At 56.6% G+C, this 14967-nt stretch overlaps 10 protein-coding genes across 10 annotated transcripts; all 10 read right to left on the reverse strand.

The window, feature by feature from the left end:
- On the reverse strand, positions 1-434 carry DQ04_00611000 (carboxypeptidase; the record flags this gene model as incomplete). The annotated part of the gene is made up of 1 exon (XM_009309362.1): positions 1-434. A coding segment is annotated over one exon (434 nt), but the record flags the coding sequence as incomplete, so codon positions are not given.
- A 331-nt stretch (positions 435-765) lies between these two features.
- On the reverse strand, positions 766-4539 carry DQ04_00611010 (ribosomal rRNA-processing protein 12; the record flags this gene model as incomplete). The annotated part of the gene is made up of 1 exon (XM_009309363.1): positions 766-4539. One exon carries the CDS (start codon positions 4537-4539, stop codon positions 766-768), a length of 3774 nt encoding a protein of 1257 aa, XP_009307638.1.
- A 300-nt stretch (positions 4540-4839) lies between these two features.
- On the reverse strand, positions 4840-5910 carry DQ04_00611020 (UDP-sugar pyrophosphorylase; the record flags this gene model as incomplete). The annotated part of the gene is made up of 1 exon (XM_009309364.1): positions 4840-5910. One exon carries the CDS (start codon positions 5908-5910, stop codon positions 4840-4842), a length of 1071 nt encoding a protein of 356 aa, XP_009307639.1.
- Positions 5911-6131: 221 nt separating this feature from the next.
- DQ04_00611030 (putative UDP-N-acetylglucosamine pyrophosphorylase) lies at positions 6132-6494 on the reverse strand (the record flags this gene model as incomplete). The annotated part of the gene is made up of 1 exon (XM_009309365.1): positions 6132-6494. One exon carries the CDS (start codon positions 6492-6494, stop codon positions 6132-6134), a length of 363 nt encoding a protein of 120 aa, XP_009307640.1.
- Positions 6495-6769: 275 nt separating this feature from the next.
- Positions 6770-8326, reverse strand: DQ04_00611040 (hypothetical protein; the record flags this gene model as incomplete). The annotated part of the gene is made up of 1 exon (XM_009309366.1): positions 6770-8326. The coding sequence occupies one exon, from the start codon at positions 8324-8326 to the stop codon at positions 6770-6772; it is 1557 nt and encodes a 518-aa protein (XP_009307641.1).
- A 50-nt stretch (positions 8327-8376) lies between these two features.
- On the reverse strand, positions 8377-8988 carry DQ04_00611050 (hypothetical protein; the record flags this gene model as incomplete). The annotated part of the gene is made up of 1 exon (XM_009309367.1): positions 8377-8988. The coding sequence occupies one exon, from the start codon at positions 8986-8988 to the stop codon at positions 8377-8379; it is 612 nt and encodes a 203-aa protein (XP_009307642.1).
- Positions 8989-9566: 578 nt separating this feature from the next.
- Positions 9567-10460, reverse strand: DQ04_00611060 (radial spoke protein Ci-RSP9; the record flags this gene model as incomplete). Its single annotated transcript, XM_009309368.1, has 1 exon — positions 9567-10460. The coding sequence occupies one exon, from the start codon at positions 10458-10460 to the stop codon at positions 9567-9569; it is 894 nt and encodes a 297-aa protein (XP_009307643.1).
- Positions 10461-10657: 197 nt separating this feature from the next.
- On the reverse strand, positions 10658-11368 carry DQ04_00611070 (helicase-like protein; the record flags this gene model as incomplete). Its single annotated transcript, XM_009309369.1, has 1 exon — positions 10658-11368. The coding sequence occupies one exon, from the start codon at positions 11366-11368 to the stop codon at positions 10658-10660; it is 711 nt and encodes a 236-aa protein (XP_009307644.1).
- A 335-nt stretch (positions 11369-11703) lies between these two features.
- On the reverse strand, positions 11704-13155 carry DQ04_00611080 (putative meiotic recombination protein DMC1; the record flags this gene model as incomplete). Its single annotated transcript, XM_009309370.1, has 1 exon — positions 11704-13155. One exon carries the CDS (start codon positions 13153-13155, stop codon positions 11704-11706), a length of 1452 nt encoding a protein of 483 aa, XP_009307645.1.
- A 200-nt stretch (positions 13156-13355) lies between these two features.
- Positions 13356-14483, reverse strand: DQ04_00611090 (putative dynein heavy chain; the record flags this gene model as incomplete). The annotated part of the gene is made up of 1 exon (XM_009309371.1): positions 13356-14483. The coding sequence occupies one exon, from the start codon at positions 14481-14483 to the stop codon at positions 13356-13358; it is 1128 nt and encodes a 375-aa protein (XP_009307646.1).
- Between the last annotated feature and the right edge of the window lie 484 nt (positions 14484-14967).

Below are 14967 nucleotides of genomic sequence, written 5' to 3' on the forward strand. Positions count from 1 at the left end.
GCACGGAGTTTTCCCTCCTCCCGGTACAGCTCAATCAGCTGCTTGAGCGTCGGGAGAAAGCCGGCGAAGTCGTTTTCGGCACGACACGTTTTCCATGCCACCTGTGCCTTTGCGAGGAGGCTTTCCCGCTTCTCGATAAACGTTTCCGGGAGAAGATTCTCCAGTTCCCATGCCCGGCGCATCTCACGCAGGTTGCCACGCTGAACAGAACCCAGTTCACTCAATCCCTGTTCCGCACGCTTTATCAGCTCTTCAACCGTTCGGTCTGTGATCAGCTGATGAATCAGTTTCTTTACTTCGGCGACAGCCAGGCCGCGAGCCTCAGCACCTTTGGGTGGCATCATGACACGGGCATCCCACATTGCGAGGCTCAGCATGTGCCTGAACCGGTAGATCTTCGTATTGAGTTTCTCGAGTTCCTTATATGCCTCCATTTTCCTTGGGTAGTTGTTCTTCTGTGCGAGATTTAGACAGCGGTACTTTCTGATAGCTAATAGGAACAGTGGGATAAAGCAAGAGCCAGCAAAGAACAACTAACAAAGGCCACATCATTGGCTAATAAATAATTGTGAAACGCTTCTCACCAATTTTTTTTGAGATGTGTCACCGCTCAGACGTATTTAGCACCTTTACACGAGTAGGGTGATAGTAGTAGTAGTAGTAGTGGTGCAAAGCAGGTTTTTTCTCCTTCCTTTAGAACGAGTGGTGCTTATTATCTCCGACGTAATTTCTGGGGGAAGCGGACTGCTCTCTTGCCGCTCAGCTTCATTTTCCAGCCTTCCTCTTGGCACTGCTCATAAGTTTGGCTTTATTCCCCTTCAAATGGTTGTGAGTCACAACTTCGAGCCGCTGCATCGCCTCGCGCTGATGCCGCTTATTCATGTACTGCCGGTTGAGCGGAACGTACGCGTATGGCGCCACATTACCGCGCCGCACATCTCCCTGGCCAGTACCAACGAACTCCTCGCCCTTACGGATGTCCTCTTCCACACGCGCACGCTTAAGCTCGCGCTTCTCACGTTTCTGGTCGCGTAGCCTCTCAATCTGGTTTGCTCCAGGGCCAACGCGGCTCTCTGCTGCCGAAGTGGCGCGCTGGGCCGCCTCTTTGCTAACCTTGTTGCCGTAGCGCAGGAGGAGTTCATCATTCTCGAAGTCCTCCGTCTCCGTGCGGGTCCGCTTGCCGCGCAGCCCCACTGCCCCTTCATTGAGTGCGTCGGCGTGGATCAGGCCATTGTTGCGGCGCAGCAGACGTTCCGCCATCTCTTCCCGCCGCTTGCGGTCATCCTGCTTTTGCTTCTCCTCGACGGTCATGATGTGCAGCTTGCCGTTGTTGAACTCGAGATGCATGTTGTCAAGTTCGTCGCCACTGTCATCGGCATCATCCCCGGCGAAGAATGACGGCGAGGCGTGCGTGGAGACAAAGTTTGTGAGGGCACCTGCCTGCAGCAAGTCGCGTTCCGCATCGTCCCTTGAGCCGGCCTTCATCGCCACACCAAGGAACAGCCGGTCAAACTCATTCTTCTTCTCACCAACGCGTTTCTTGAGCTCCCGTTCCTCCTTCTTCTGCTCGCGCTTCATCATCTTATGTGTATAGCGGAGGAAATTCTTCGACCCAACAGGAAATATCGGCTCGAGACGCTCAAAGCCAAATCGTTTGATGCACTTCTCCAGCAGCACTCGCATTTGCATGCGTGTGTTGCTGGACACGTGCGGCTGCGACGTCACCAGGGCAATAGCGAGCAGAAGCTTGGACAGTGACTTCTCCACCGCCGCCGCCACACGTGAGCATCGCTTCATCAGCTTCAGCACCATTCTTGCGAACATAGTTGCGGCGGACCTGACGTCTAACTCGGTGGACTCTATCATGCGGATCCCTAACGCAACGGATGAGTTGAGGTCGTCTTCGGGAAGCTCGTGGTGGGTCACATACAGAAGCTTGGCCATCACCACAAGCGTGCTCGAGATCATCCACGGGGTCTTCCCAGAGAAGCCGGCGAGCACTAAATGCAGCAGCGTGTTGACAGGGCAACCGGCGCCGACAAGATACCGCTGCATCTTTTCCACGAGGTCCATCGAAGCGGCACGCGTCTCACTAGAGCGTTCGCGGGAAAGCATGATGGTCTCACCCACCACGGCGCGGATCATTGGGACAAGCTGATCGGGGTAGTACATCTTGCACGCATCAAGCGCCCACACCAGACAGCGCAGACGCATCTTGGTGCCTGAGATTGTGACGTGCTGGCGCCCCACCGTGAGGAGACCGGCGACGCGTGGGAAGAGCGGAAATATGTCCTTGATGCGGTGCTCGAACATGGCGTACAGAAGCTTATATGCCTTTTTCTGCAGCAGACGTGAGTTCGGCGCTGGGTCGAGCAGCACGGGCTCAATAATATCATTAAAGAGCGCCACAACGTGTTCTGTTGGGAGCTGTACAACCACCGCACACGAGATGTCAAGTATCATTCGCCGCTTCCCCGCCAGTGGTGCATGGCTCGCCTTCTTCTCCGCCACAAGATCCTTCTGCTGCGCCTGCAACGCAATGTTCGTGCCGAGGTCGAGAATACCTTTTAAAATGACTTGCATGACTTCAGGAGCGCAGACGCGCGAAAAGCTCTGAATGGCCATTAAAACCGCCGTCGAGTCGTGTTCCTCAAACGTGTTGCAAAGCTTCGGCATGATGTTTGCGCTAAACTTCGAAATGATGTTCTCGCACACATCCTTGGCCATCTCTTGCGAGATGCCGTGGTAGACATGCCTGTTCCACGTAGGGTCGTTTAGCGCAAGGAAGTGAGTGTCCTCTTCAAGGCTGCTCTTCTGGGGCAGGGAACGGTTGCCACGAGCGGCGTGTGGCTCACGTTGATCATCCACGAGACGCTCATCATCATCATCATCATCGCCATCCAAGTCGTCGTCATCATCGTCGAGGGAGGCTGCTGTTGCAAGTTCGTGATAACCGTCGCACAGGACATGTAGCGCTGTGGCGCCCGTGTTGACGAAGAGTGGATGCGAGAGAAGGCCCACCAGCTGCTTCGCAACGTCGCGGAACGAATCCCTCGTGACAATTCGCGGATAGTGGCAGAAGCCGACGCCAATGCGCCAGTACTGCTGCAGCAGCGCCATCCACTTGGTCGCGAGCTCCGCCTGCTGCTGCTTCTCATACTCCAGGGCCACTTTGCGTGTAAACTGGATGAGTGGAAAAAAGTGCTCGACAAAGAACGGCAACGAGTCATGCGAAGCGATGCGACGAAGTACGTTCAGAACGTAGCTGTTGGCCCATGCCTCATCCTCCTCGGCGGCACTGCCGCCCTTCACCTCCACTTCATACGCCCGGCGTGGATCAAACGGGATGATCTCTACAAACTCCCGTACAGACATACCATTCCCCATAGCCACCATCACCCGTTCAATCTTCCCGTTCAGTTTTGTGTCGTCCATGGCGCGAAGTTTGTTGAGGACGCGGAGGAGAAACGGGAATGAGGGAAAGCGCTTAGTGAACGCCACTGCATCACCGGCGGGTGTGCGCTTAAGGTAATTAAGCCGATTTAAAAGCGTTTCGAACAGGTCGAGTGCGTATCCCCAGTACGTCTGGTGGTGCGGCTTCAGCAGCTCCAGCAGCTGGTTTGAAACAATGCCTTCGATCATCTCCCGCCCCTCCAGAGACTCCACAATGTACGGCGACAGCGTACGCTGCAGAAGCCCAGTAAATTCGGCCACTGTGGTCGACACGACACTGACAGGGGCGTCTGTGAAATTCCCGACACAGACTTGCACAAATCGTGGCAGCGCCTCCACAAAGAACTTCTGATTGTTGTTTAGCTTGTACGCACCACTGGTGGCGTCTCTCGTGGGATGCGAGTGTGATAAACCGTCGGTGTTGCAGAGCGCCGCGCACTCAAGTAGTTTGCGGAACGCCACCACATACATCTTCATTGTGTCCACCTGCAGCTTGCTCGGCTCCAGGCGACAAAACACCCGTAGGATCGCCATTGAAGGTGTCTGAACGGAAAGGAGGAGCTGCTGGGCAAACTTCATCGCCTTCACCACGACGAGGTGATTACTCGCCGCATTCTCCGCGATGACCTGCTCCGTCAACGTAATGGCATGCTCCAGTTGGTGCAGCAGCACGCCTTGACTCAGACGTGGGGCGCAGGCTGACATGATTGCGAGGATGTACGGAATGTGATGCTTGTCTGGTGACCGCGACAGTGCGGTGTAGGCGGCCATGAAGAGCGAAAGCGGGGTGACGGCCTCGCCGAGGCCTTGAATAGACTCCACCAGTCCGTCCTGTACGCACTGAAGGGTGTTGTGATCGAACGTCTTGTGTGTCTTTTTGTTCTGCACCGCATGCACACGCCTCGCCACAGCTTTCTTCACCTCTGCCTTGTGCAACTCCGATTGTTGCCGCTTCGCCACAAGGGCCTGGCGCCGCAGCTGCAAGAGTTTCTGCCGGCTCAGGTTAGCACCCTTTCGCGCCTGCTTCAGAGTCACCTTACCGCCGCTGCGGCGCCCCGCCTCTTTCTCGGTGTTTCTAACGGCCATTCGTCAGTGAACGCTGCCTGTGTGTGTGTGTGTGTGCCTTTCCACGTCGTCAGACCAACTAAACAGCGAAGAACAACAAGAAAAGACGGAGTCATTACGAAAGGCAAAGAACCGCAAACGCAACACAAACAAAAGAATCCAGTTTGAAAGGCTACGATGCTGCTAGACCTATACATCAACTCACCCAGGCATGCCCATCGGTTACAGCCAAAAAAAAAAAGTCCAGCTGATGAAACAAAGTGAGAAACAAAATCCCACGCCGTGTTGTGGATTGACTTGATGCGTGTTTTTTTCGAATTCTTAGATGTTCGACCTATCCATTACATGCTCATCCTCTCGGTCAACGAGAATCTTCTCACCTTCCCCGCAAAGCAGTTGCTGAATAACACGCGGGAGGTACGGTGCGAGTCCCTCCCCACCGCTCGACACAAGCGGCGACACCTCCACCGAGACGGAGTCACGCTGCAGCACTGCGAGCGCCGCCGTTGCATCCTTCGCGTCGGCGCCACCAGCCGCAGCGATTGCCTGCAGCGCTGCTGTTAGCCAGCGCTTGTGCAACGCCAACGTGAGTCGTGCCGCCTCTGTCGGCGTGTCGCTCGTCGCACCTTCGGCGTTCTTGATTGGGGCGAAGTCCTCGCTGCGGTCCACCTGCATGATACGGAATCCTCCACCTTGCGCCGAATCACTGCCACATTCTTTGGCGAACTGAAACAGATCAAAGATGAATGCCTCCAGTTTGACACCCATGGTGGGTCCATTAATAGTGGGGATCTTCTTTCGCGCAATGTGGTACCGCGTGAATGATTTCATGTGCTCCGCCGCGACTCGAAGGAAAGGAACACTGCAGACGTTACACGAGATGTTGGCGCAGTTGAAGCGCAGCTCGCCTGTTGCCGAATTAACCTCCTTGGCCCTCTCACCAACCTCAGTGTACTCCACGACGCCCCACTCCCCATCAGCGCGCACAAACACACCAACAGACTCCTCCGGGCACGTCTTGGGGCTGGACTTCACCACCACGTCCACGTGCTCCTTGACCGCAAAGCCAATGAAGATTGGGTCCGCAACCTTTGCGAGCATGTTGTCCACGTTGCCTATCTGCACGTATTTTATGCCCATCCGCTCCATGCGCTGCAGCACGGACTCCTTCTCACCATGTGGCGGCGTTGTTAAGGCTGTGTAAACACCTCCATTTCCACCTGGCGCGAGGCACATGCGACCGGAGGACTCCATGAGGATCTTCCCTGTTTCCTCTTCGTAACACGGAAGGGATAGCTGTTTGAAGAAGTGCACTTGGTCCGGTGAAAGTCCAAAGAACTTGTTCTCAGCGAAGTACTTTTGTGTCTGGGTGTCGTTCTGTGCGGATGTCATCACCAGCAGCTGTATCCGCGCTGACGGCTTGCCCCCAAAGCGTGCCGCTGCCACCTCCTCGCGTCGGCGTAGCTTTTCGCAGTGGATCTGAAACAACGACTTCTTCTGCTGCAGTCCATCGCATGTGAAGAAGCCTTTGGGGGCGTCCGCACCGAGGCGTGTGCCACTACCTCCAGCAAGGATGAGGAACGCCACGTGTCCCAAATGAATGGCCTCGTAGCCTAGCGTCTCCAACTCTGCGATATGACCTGGTTTGCTCCGTAGTTCCGCCGGTACGTCAAGGAGAANTAGCCTAGCGTCTCCAACTCTGCGATATGACCTGGTTTGCTCCGTAGTTCCGCCGGTACGTCAAGGAGAAAATCTTTCGGCGGTGGTTCAATCACTGCAACACTTCCCGTCTTGGACAGCCGGATGCTGTCGAGCAGGACATCGTTAAGGTGGTGAAAATCAACCCCCGGAAGATCCTTAGTGAGCTGCTGGATGAGCGACGTCTTGTCGGCATCACTGCCGTCCCCAAGGAGCGCCAGCAGGTGATCCTGATTCGTGCCAGTCAGGCGAGATATACAATTGTCCAGTTCCTGCATTGCCAATCAGTGGAGTGGAAACTTCTTGTGTATAAGACAGGTGAGCTAACAGAAACAACACTCTGCTCTCCTTGCGTAACTGAATGACTTCTTTGGCCTTGAAAAGGAATCAAAGCAAAACCAAAATAAAAAAAAANGGGGGGGGGTGAAGGAGTGTCCACACCACGCCACACCATAAAAAGGGACAGGGGGCGCGTCGGTGGGAACACATGTTGTGCCATTCCCTCCTCTCCTTTCCATGCAGTAGAAGAAGCAGTTACTGTTGCTCCTGCTCCTCACGCTCTTCCCTTGACAACGACTGGGGGCGCCATCCACCGCGCGTAGTCGTCGGCTCGGGCGTCCGTCGGGAAGCCACTCTCGTCAAGTGAGCGACGCGCGAACGGCATGTAGCGGCCCAGGCGGCGTGCCAAGTCGGCCTTGCTGTTATGGACAGGGGGATGCCCAGACACAGCATCCAACGCCTCGCTCTCGCTCAGCACAGCAGCCCATTCCTGCTCCACAAAACTATCCAGCAGCGATGCGGCGACGTTGACCTTCTGTCGGTTTACACGCCGCACCGTCTCCTTGTGGTACTCCAAGGCTGTGTGGTACAACGCACGGCCGAGGTGATAGATACGCCTCTCAATTTCATCGCGCTTTGCAGCGGCTTCTGCACTCACGCCTCTGTCTGGAAGACCCACATGAGTCAAGAAGGAAACGTGCGGATCCTTCTTGATAACCGACACGAAGTGTGGCAGCGTCGGCAGATACGACGGCATCATACTCTCGCTCTCCGTCACGCGGAGGGCGTTGTTGGCCTGCGCATCCTCGAAGCCGCATCGATAAATGCTCTCGGTCGCGGAGTCGTAGTCCTTCAGAGCGTCGATGCCTTTCCGTGTGAGTTTGTCGCGTTCTTCCGCCCGAACGGCTCTCGGGTTGAAGTAACTCCAGTCAGAGTAGCTGGAGAAGGTCGATGGGTTGTCATCGGCGTGTGTGCTCCGCAGCAGCTTCTGGAAGCTGACGATGTCTTCGCGGTGGTGCTTCTGCTGCAGACGGCGTATGTCCTGCGCTCGGCCGTCGATGCTGCTCGCCAGATTTCGGGGCAGCGGTGGGAGCAGGTGGCCGCGCCTCTCCGCAATCACGTTAGCAAGACTCACGCCATCCGCCAAGCCCCGCGAGGACTCAGAGGAGTACGGCCTCGTAAGAAAGCTGTGTGCAGTGGGGAACTTCACGAACGGGTTCTCTGATACAATCAAGTTAAACTCACCAAAGAGGAGAACTTTGAGGAGCGGCACATTTTCCTCGCACCGCCACAGCGCGTCAATGGGCGGGTACGAGCTCGGCGGCGCGAATCGGCGGAACCTGTCTTTCTCCTTGGCACCAGAAGGGTCGTGTTGGCCGCCATTGCTGCTGCTGCTGTTGCTCGAAGAATCATTAGCAGCAGGAGAAACTGATTGCGCACGATCCGTCACCGCTGATTGTAGGGCCTCGATCGCCTGCCGCACCTCCGCATCATCCTTCGGCGGTGGGTTAGAGAAGAGCAGATCAGCTGCGTTAGGCTCGCGGTGGCAGCGCAGGACAACATGCGCCTCCACGGCGTTATCAATGTAGTATTTCTTCACAAGATAAAGGAAATACTGGTACGCCTCCATCGTGGGGCATTTCGCCGCAAGGGGATCAGGCCGCTCCACTTGTTCTTTCCGCACGCTTGGCGCAAACACCGTGTCATCTACAGCCTCGAACACGTAGCGGAATGAGGATGGATAGGACAGCTTCCGCTCCGACAGTATGGCACGGTACAACAACGCCCTGTCCCATATAGAGGTGGCATCAAGAGAGCGCTCCAGCACCATCTCCTTGAACAGCTCAGCGAGGTGAAAGCGGGTGCAGGAGTCAATGTGGATCACCGGGAATTGCGGTTGCCGCTCAAAGAGATCGAGCATTCCCTGTGCTTTGGCCACCTCGTCAAGTGTCTGCTGCGCGCACCGACGCCTCCTTTCGCCAGCGAGGCGGCGGAACGAGTGCGGCGGCCGCAAAAACATTCCCGGTGGTGGGGCACCGGGCAGCCGCTCCTGCAGATCGCCCGACGCCGCGGTTCCCGCCGCTTGACTACTGATGAGGTTGCCACTGAACTTCTNCCGGGCAGCCGCTCCTGCAGATCGCCCGACGCCGCGGTTCCCGCCGCTTGACTACTGATGAGGTTGCCACTGAACTTCTTCTCCGCCGCGGCGCGCGCATCCATGTACTTGCCCTTCGCCCTGTAACAGCGGTAAAGCCAGTCGAGGTAGTCGGGCGTGTAGGCGACACGCAGCGGGCCAGGGTTGGTGATGAGTTTCTCGAAGGACTTCTCATCCTTTGCACGCACGCCACGCTCCATGCCGTAGGAAAAGTTGTGCACAGGGTTGAATTGACCACGTGTCGTGATGCCGCGCTGCTGGGCACAAGCTCCCGTTAGAGTTAAGGCGCCAACGGCCACACGGGGACATCCCAGCGGTGCGATGGTGCGTCGCCGCATCGTTTTTCTTTCTCCCTCTTTCCGTTCTCTCTCTTTCCGTTCTCTCTCTCAACCGCTCGACTCTCACACCTTCTCTCCTCTTCCTACTGCTTCTTTTGCTTTGTGTACTTCGTCACGAATGCGTGTGAAGGATGGAGTGGGATGAAGCCTCCACGATGTAGGACCCCACACCCTTTTACCTGCAAGCAGGGCAAGAAACATCACGAAGAAGGCAGCGCAGATACTAAATAACAACAGTAATAGCACATAAACATGCAAAGGACTATTGCCAATTCAAGATAATATTTCTACCTCCCTCCATATCATTGCCGTTTCTCTCCACCAAGGAACGTTGACCGTTCCGCCTTAATATAAGCAGGAACATTTCTCTACATCCGTCATACTCACCGTCTAGCGTTTGGGGTGAGAAAGAAAGTGAGAGTGAGGTTAGGATAACGACACTAACGAGGCTTCAGCAATACATACGTTGCCGTCTCCCCATCTTCCACCTTCTATTTTAAATCTCAAAGGCGACGTCGTGGTTGATGTTGCCGTCACCCATGTANACGTTGCCGTCTCCCCATCTTCCACCTTCTATTTTAAATCTCAAAGGCGACGTCGTGGTTGATGTTGCCGTCACCCATGTACACCGTCCCGTACTTGTTTGTCTCCGGCACGTGGTAGAAGACGGAGCCGACAAACTTTGCGCTCATGCCCAGGACGACATTGTGCACCGGGTCGTAGCGCAGTCGCCACACACCACCAGGCAGATCGTCGCTGATTGGAAAGAAGACGGCGTCGAGGTTCTGATCCTCCTCGAGCCGCTCCAGTCCGGACTTCTCGTACAGCAGCCCGCCCTCGTTGCGCTCAATGAGCTTCAGGTACGGGTTCTCCGCCCGCAGGTGGTAGTAGTTGCGAAGCGAGAGCGCCTCGTCGTAGGCACGGCGCAGACCCACGAAGCCGGTGTTGCGTTTGATCTCCGCCGGAAGCGTGGCGTTGCGCAGCTCGCGGTAATACGCCCCGCGTGGCGCGACGCGGCAGTGATAGTCGTGCGCCTCGATGAACAGCACGAGGCGTAGCGACTCCTTGTAGCTCGCCGTGCTGCCGGTCTGGTCGTCAATGACACGGTACTCATACGACGGGTCGCCCATGAAGGGGCCACGCAGTTTGTACATGAGCAGCTGCTTCTGCTTCGCGTTCTGCGCCTCGTCGACGCTGCGCTCCATCAGCGAGTCGGCGGTGCCGAGGTAGACGAACGAGAGTCCCTCGTCGATGGAGTAGTAGATCACCGGCGGCGCGACGAGGTCGTCGTCGAAGGCCTGCACGATAGTGTAGTCGTTCTTGTAGCCATACACCTTTCCCCACACCACCATTGTGCGGCGCTTACTCTTCTCCATGAGCAACGGCAGCGACGTCGACAGCGCAACGCGTTCGCTCGTGGAGAAGATGTGCCCGGTGGCGTGCGAGAAGGGAAAGACGTCCGCCAGAGACATGCGCTACCTAGAAAGAGCTGCACACCCACACACACACACACTTACTAAGAGCAGGCAGGGAGAGAAATAAAGAGAGAACAGCGATGCATAATGAAGACACCTGGGGGGAATGGGGAATGAGGAGCGGGCCGGGCAGCAGTCTCCGCATCGCCGCACACGCAACTCTGCAAACGAGCAAACAAGAAACCGCGGAAACTCTACGAAGGGTGCGACCCTCGCGCGTCAACGTCGGCCTGAACGGCGGCCCGCTCCGTGTCGCTCAGCAGCGACCACACATCCTGCAGCAGTACAAGAACTTCATCCCGCAGCAACTTGTCAAACGTGGCCACTTCATCCTGCAGTGCGCGTCGCTCCCCTTCAGCGAATTCGTACACCTCAGCTAGGCAATTCTGTTTGGCAGCCTCGCGCTGCAGGCCGTCAAGCCCCTTGTTCACTTCTTCAAGCGCCACGTCAATTTCAAGGGCCTCCGCGGCGACTTGCTGAGTGGCGTTATCTCGGACGATCTTGAAACGAGCTGCGAACTCGTGCAGCTCGTGGCCAAGTGCACTTCTTGAGTTGCTTGCGGGCACTTGGGAGGCGCCGACGCCCCATCTCAACTCCTTCTGTTGCTGCAGCGCCTCCTGCTCCATCAGCCCCACGCGGGGCACAACCAGCGATGCCACACGACGCTGAATGCTCTCCAAGAGCGTTGGCTCCGAGGTACACGGCTCAGGCCCCAGACCCGCCGAGCTCCGGAGTAGCGGCGGCACAATCCGCATCTGTCGCACATACGACTCGCATAATTCTGCGGCCTGCTGCTCGTACGGAGGCAGCGCAGGGGCTTTTACTACTTCTGGCTTCACGCAGAGGACCTCTTCTGCTTCCTGCCGTTGCTGCTGCTGCTGCTCGCCAGTCATTGCCTGCCCCATCGCGCCCACAGGCTGTCCCAGTGCAGCAGCTGCGACCGCTGGTAGTTTTGCTGCTGCTTCTGTTAGCGCACTATGCGGGGTATTTGTTCGTCACTAGGAGAAAAACATCATTAGAGCCCGCAAACCAGTGTGAAGGAGGGGGTTGCCACTGAATTGAGAGCAAAACCTCTTGCCTCCACGCAGACAGCACATGGAGACAAAGTACACACGCACGCGAAGCATCTGTCAAGGGAATTGAGTAAGTGGCGGTGAGCCTTCAGTCCTCCTCCCCCCACCCCACAAAGGAAGGAAAAAAAAAAAAAACAGAATAGTTCCCTGCCAACACCGCCAGCGGCTTACGCCCACACGCGAAGCACGTCACGCACACCCTTCTGGCTGATGGAGAAACAGCACTGCCCACGTGGCTGCGTGGGACTTTTCACGAGGCGTGCCACGCGGTGCTGGACGGCATTCACGACGCTGCCGCCCTCAAGCCCACCGCTTACGGGTGCCTCGATGAACACCACGTTCTCATGGCAGCTCTCTTTCTTCCCCCGTCCCGCATCGCCGTGCAGCACCGTATCGTGCTGTTGCGTGAGCAGAATGCGTGTCGCAAGACCGTACGCCCACGAGTCCCCAAGGGCGGGCACAAGGACTCGCTTAGGCTCTGACGCGTTACTCTCCACCGTGCGGCTCGTCACCTGATTGCTCACAATGACGCAGAGCTTTTTTTCTCTTGCATATCGCTGCAGTAACTGTCCGCAGCTAAACAGAAGGCGCGACCGTTGCCAAACGAGGTGCTTGGCCGACACGGAGCTGGCGTCGCCTCCAGCTTCTGCCGCCCCACCCTCCTGCTGATGACCACCAAGTTGGGTAAATGAGCGAAACGGGAACGCAATGGAGTCAATCACCACCATTCGAATCGCCGGATGAGATGTGAGATAGTCGGAAAGAACATTCAAAAATGCCATCAGCGACACCACGTCCAGTAAACGAATGTACTGCGTTTGCTGAAGAACGTAGTCCACCGTGAAGGAAGCAGCTGACGCAGCCAACGAGACACGGGCGCTCTCTGTCCGCCCTCTTTTGCGTGTTTTTGGAGAGCTCGATGCGACACCGCCAATGCTGCTGCCGCTCGAGGACGTGAGTGCCGTCGCGCCTTCGGCCTCCGAAGCTGTGACGCTTCCGCTGCCGAAACCGTCGGCCTCCTGCCGTAGAATGACACCCTTCACCTGCAACACGGCGGCGTGCACAATCTCACGGAAGCGCTCCGGCACGAAGCTTCCCTCTGTGTCAATGAACAGACATGCACCGTGCAGGCCACCCAACTCCCTTGGAAGCGCGCAGCTCACCGCGAGTTGCATCAGAAGCTGCGTCTTCCCGACGCCTGGTGGGCCGCACACCTCCGTCACGGCGCCAACCGGCACACCGCCACCAAGAAGAACATCGATGCTCTTGCAGAAGGTCGTGACTCTCTCGCTACCCTCGTCCTCCTCGAGCTCCAGCATATCCTGCAGGGTATAGATGGCAGGGGGAACGCAGTAGTCGCTCGCTGCGGGATCCCTTCCCCTATAGAGGGGTGCAACTGCCCGCAGAACTTCAACGGCTTCTTCTTGCGTGAGTTTGGGGCAACGTTGTACGAGGTCAGCAGCACTGACGCCGCGCTCTTGCAGACTATGCGCATCCACTCTCCCGCTTGCAGCGCTTCCCAGCGTTAGGCGGCAGATGTCGTCGATCCAAAGCAGACCGGCATTCTGTAGTTTTGCCTTGAGGGACGGGCGGAGAGCGCCGCAGAGCTCCACCGACATTGCCTACTTCCGCCTTCCCTTTGCCCCACCGGGAGGCGCAAGAAGAGAGCAACAACAACAAAAAAAGATGAAGCTGACCAACACTAGAACAAGAAACAATGAACATGCTACGGTGACGTGGGAAAGCGAAGCAGCCTCCTTTCTTTCTCATCCCCACATCTCAGACCCGTGAGCCTCGACCACCGCATGCACCGTCACGATCAGCTGGCCTCGTGACGGGCCCACCAGTCCACACGGAAGTAATTGTCGGCAAAATCAGCGGGAAAAGGCCAGGCGCCACGAGGTGGCAGACTCTCACACTGCAGTATCCGGCACACCAGGAATTTCCTGCTCTCCACAGCACAGTGCCGTAACGCATCGCGACACTCCACCGGCTCTGCCATACTGCCAGTTGCAGGCGCTTCCACACCAACAACGGGCCGCCACGCATTCTGAAAGCCGGCCTGCACCAACTGTCGCTGCACAACGTTGTCGAGCATCATTTGTGTGAAGAAGAGAACGAGTGGTGGCACAGAGCCACATCCATCCTTCTCTGCAAGTATGGCCTCTGTGACAAAGGCGTTGAGTGCACCATAGTCCTCTGTCGCCACCCACACAGCCATTCGTGTGACATCATCAAGCACATCTTCCATGTAGAGATGGTATGCACTCGGCTCCCCACTGATGTCCATCAGCTCCGTAATACGCCTAACCGCCACTTCAGCTGCTGCATCATTTCTCGTGTACAAGTGGTACAGAAGCTCACAAACCAGCATGACATCTCTGTCACGCAACGTGGTCGCGCCACTCGCTGTTTTGCCAAAGAAAAATGCATAGGCTTCCTCTTCACTGGTGATTGCCTCTTCGACAGTCCCCTCAAAGAGACCACAAGTGGCTGCGAACGACAGACTGCCGCTGAGCAGTTCGAGATCGTTCAAAACTGTCGCCACACACACGGACCAAACCCACACACACGCTGCCAGTCGTGTCAGCCGAACACGATCGTGTTGTGTAGTGCCGCAAAGAGCAGCCGCAGTTGCTGCTGAGGTGCAATAATGGAGAAATGACTCCTCGGAGACATCCTGACTTGTAACGTGATTTATCTGCGGCACCAATTCCTGCTTGATTGCCTTCAGTTGACTTGCAAGCCGCTCCACTTGACGAAGCGCCGCCCTCACTTCGATGGCTGGTGTGTTCTCCTCATCCGGCGAGATCCCTGCAAGAACTGCGTGCCACTGTGCTCGCACATCGGCCATGGATTCCTCCAGCAGTGCCAGCGGGCGCAGCGTAGTGGGCATGCTGCGCGTGTAGGCACGGCGTAGGACGCCAGATCCTGTGGTGTCGCCCATTCCCTACGTGCCTTCTGCACCTCCACTGAATCCTGGACCCTGCTACTGCACACAGAGGGAGAGAGCCACCCAGAGATGCGGGGGGGGGGGNGGGGGGGGGGGGGGAACAAAGAGAAAGAGACAAATGGAGAGAGAGCGCGCGCGCGCCAAAATAAGAAATACAAAGCAAACGTTTGAAAGCCACGAGACTCTTGGCAGGTATGGTGCGCAAAAACAAATGACAGTTGCTCTCGTTTCTTTGAAGACATCTCTGTTTCCACACCGAACCAGACAGAACGAGATACACAAGCAACAGGTATGATGGACATCCAAGCGCCTGAATGCTGGGTGAGTCCCACACTGCAGCCGGCGCAGGGTGCGCCCTGGAGTGTTCATCCCGCATTCCACGTACGCCACCCCTTTTTTTTCCTCAACATCTCTTATTTTTGCCTTCCATCCGTAAGGCCGGACACCGACACAGTTTTTTTTTCTGCTTTTTTTTTCT

This window comes from Trypanosoma grayi (genome assembly GCF_000691245.1).
Source record: "Trypanosoma grayi strain ANR4 Tgr_61_V1, whole genome shotgun sequence".
Taxonomy (NCBI): domain Eukaryota; phylum Euglenozoa; class Kinetoplastea; order Trypanosomatida; family Trypanosomatidae; genus Trypanosoma; species Trypanosoma grayi.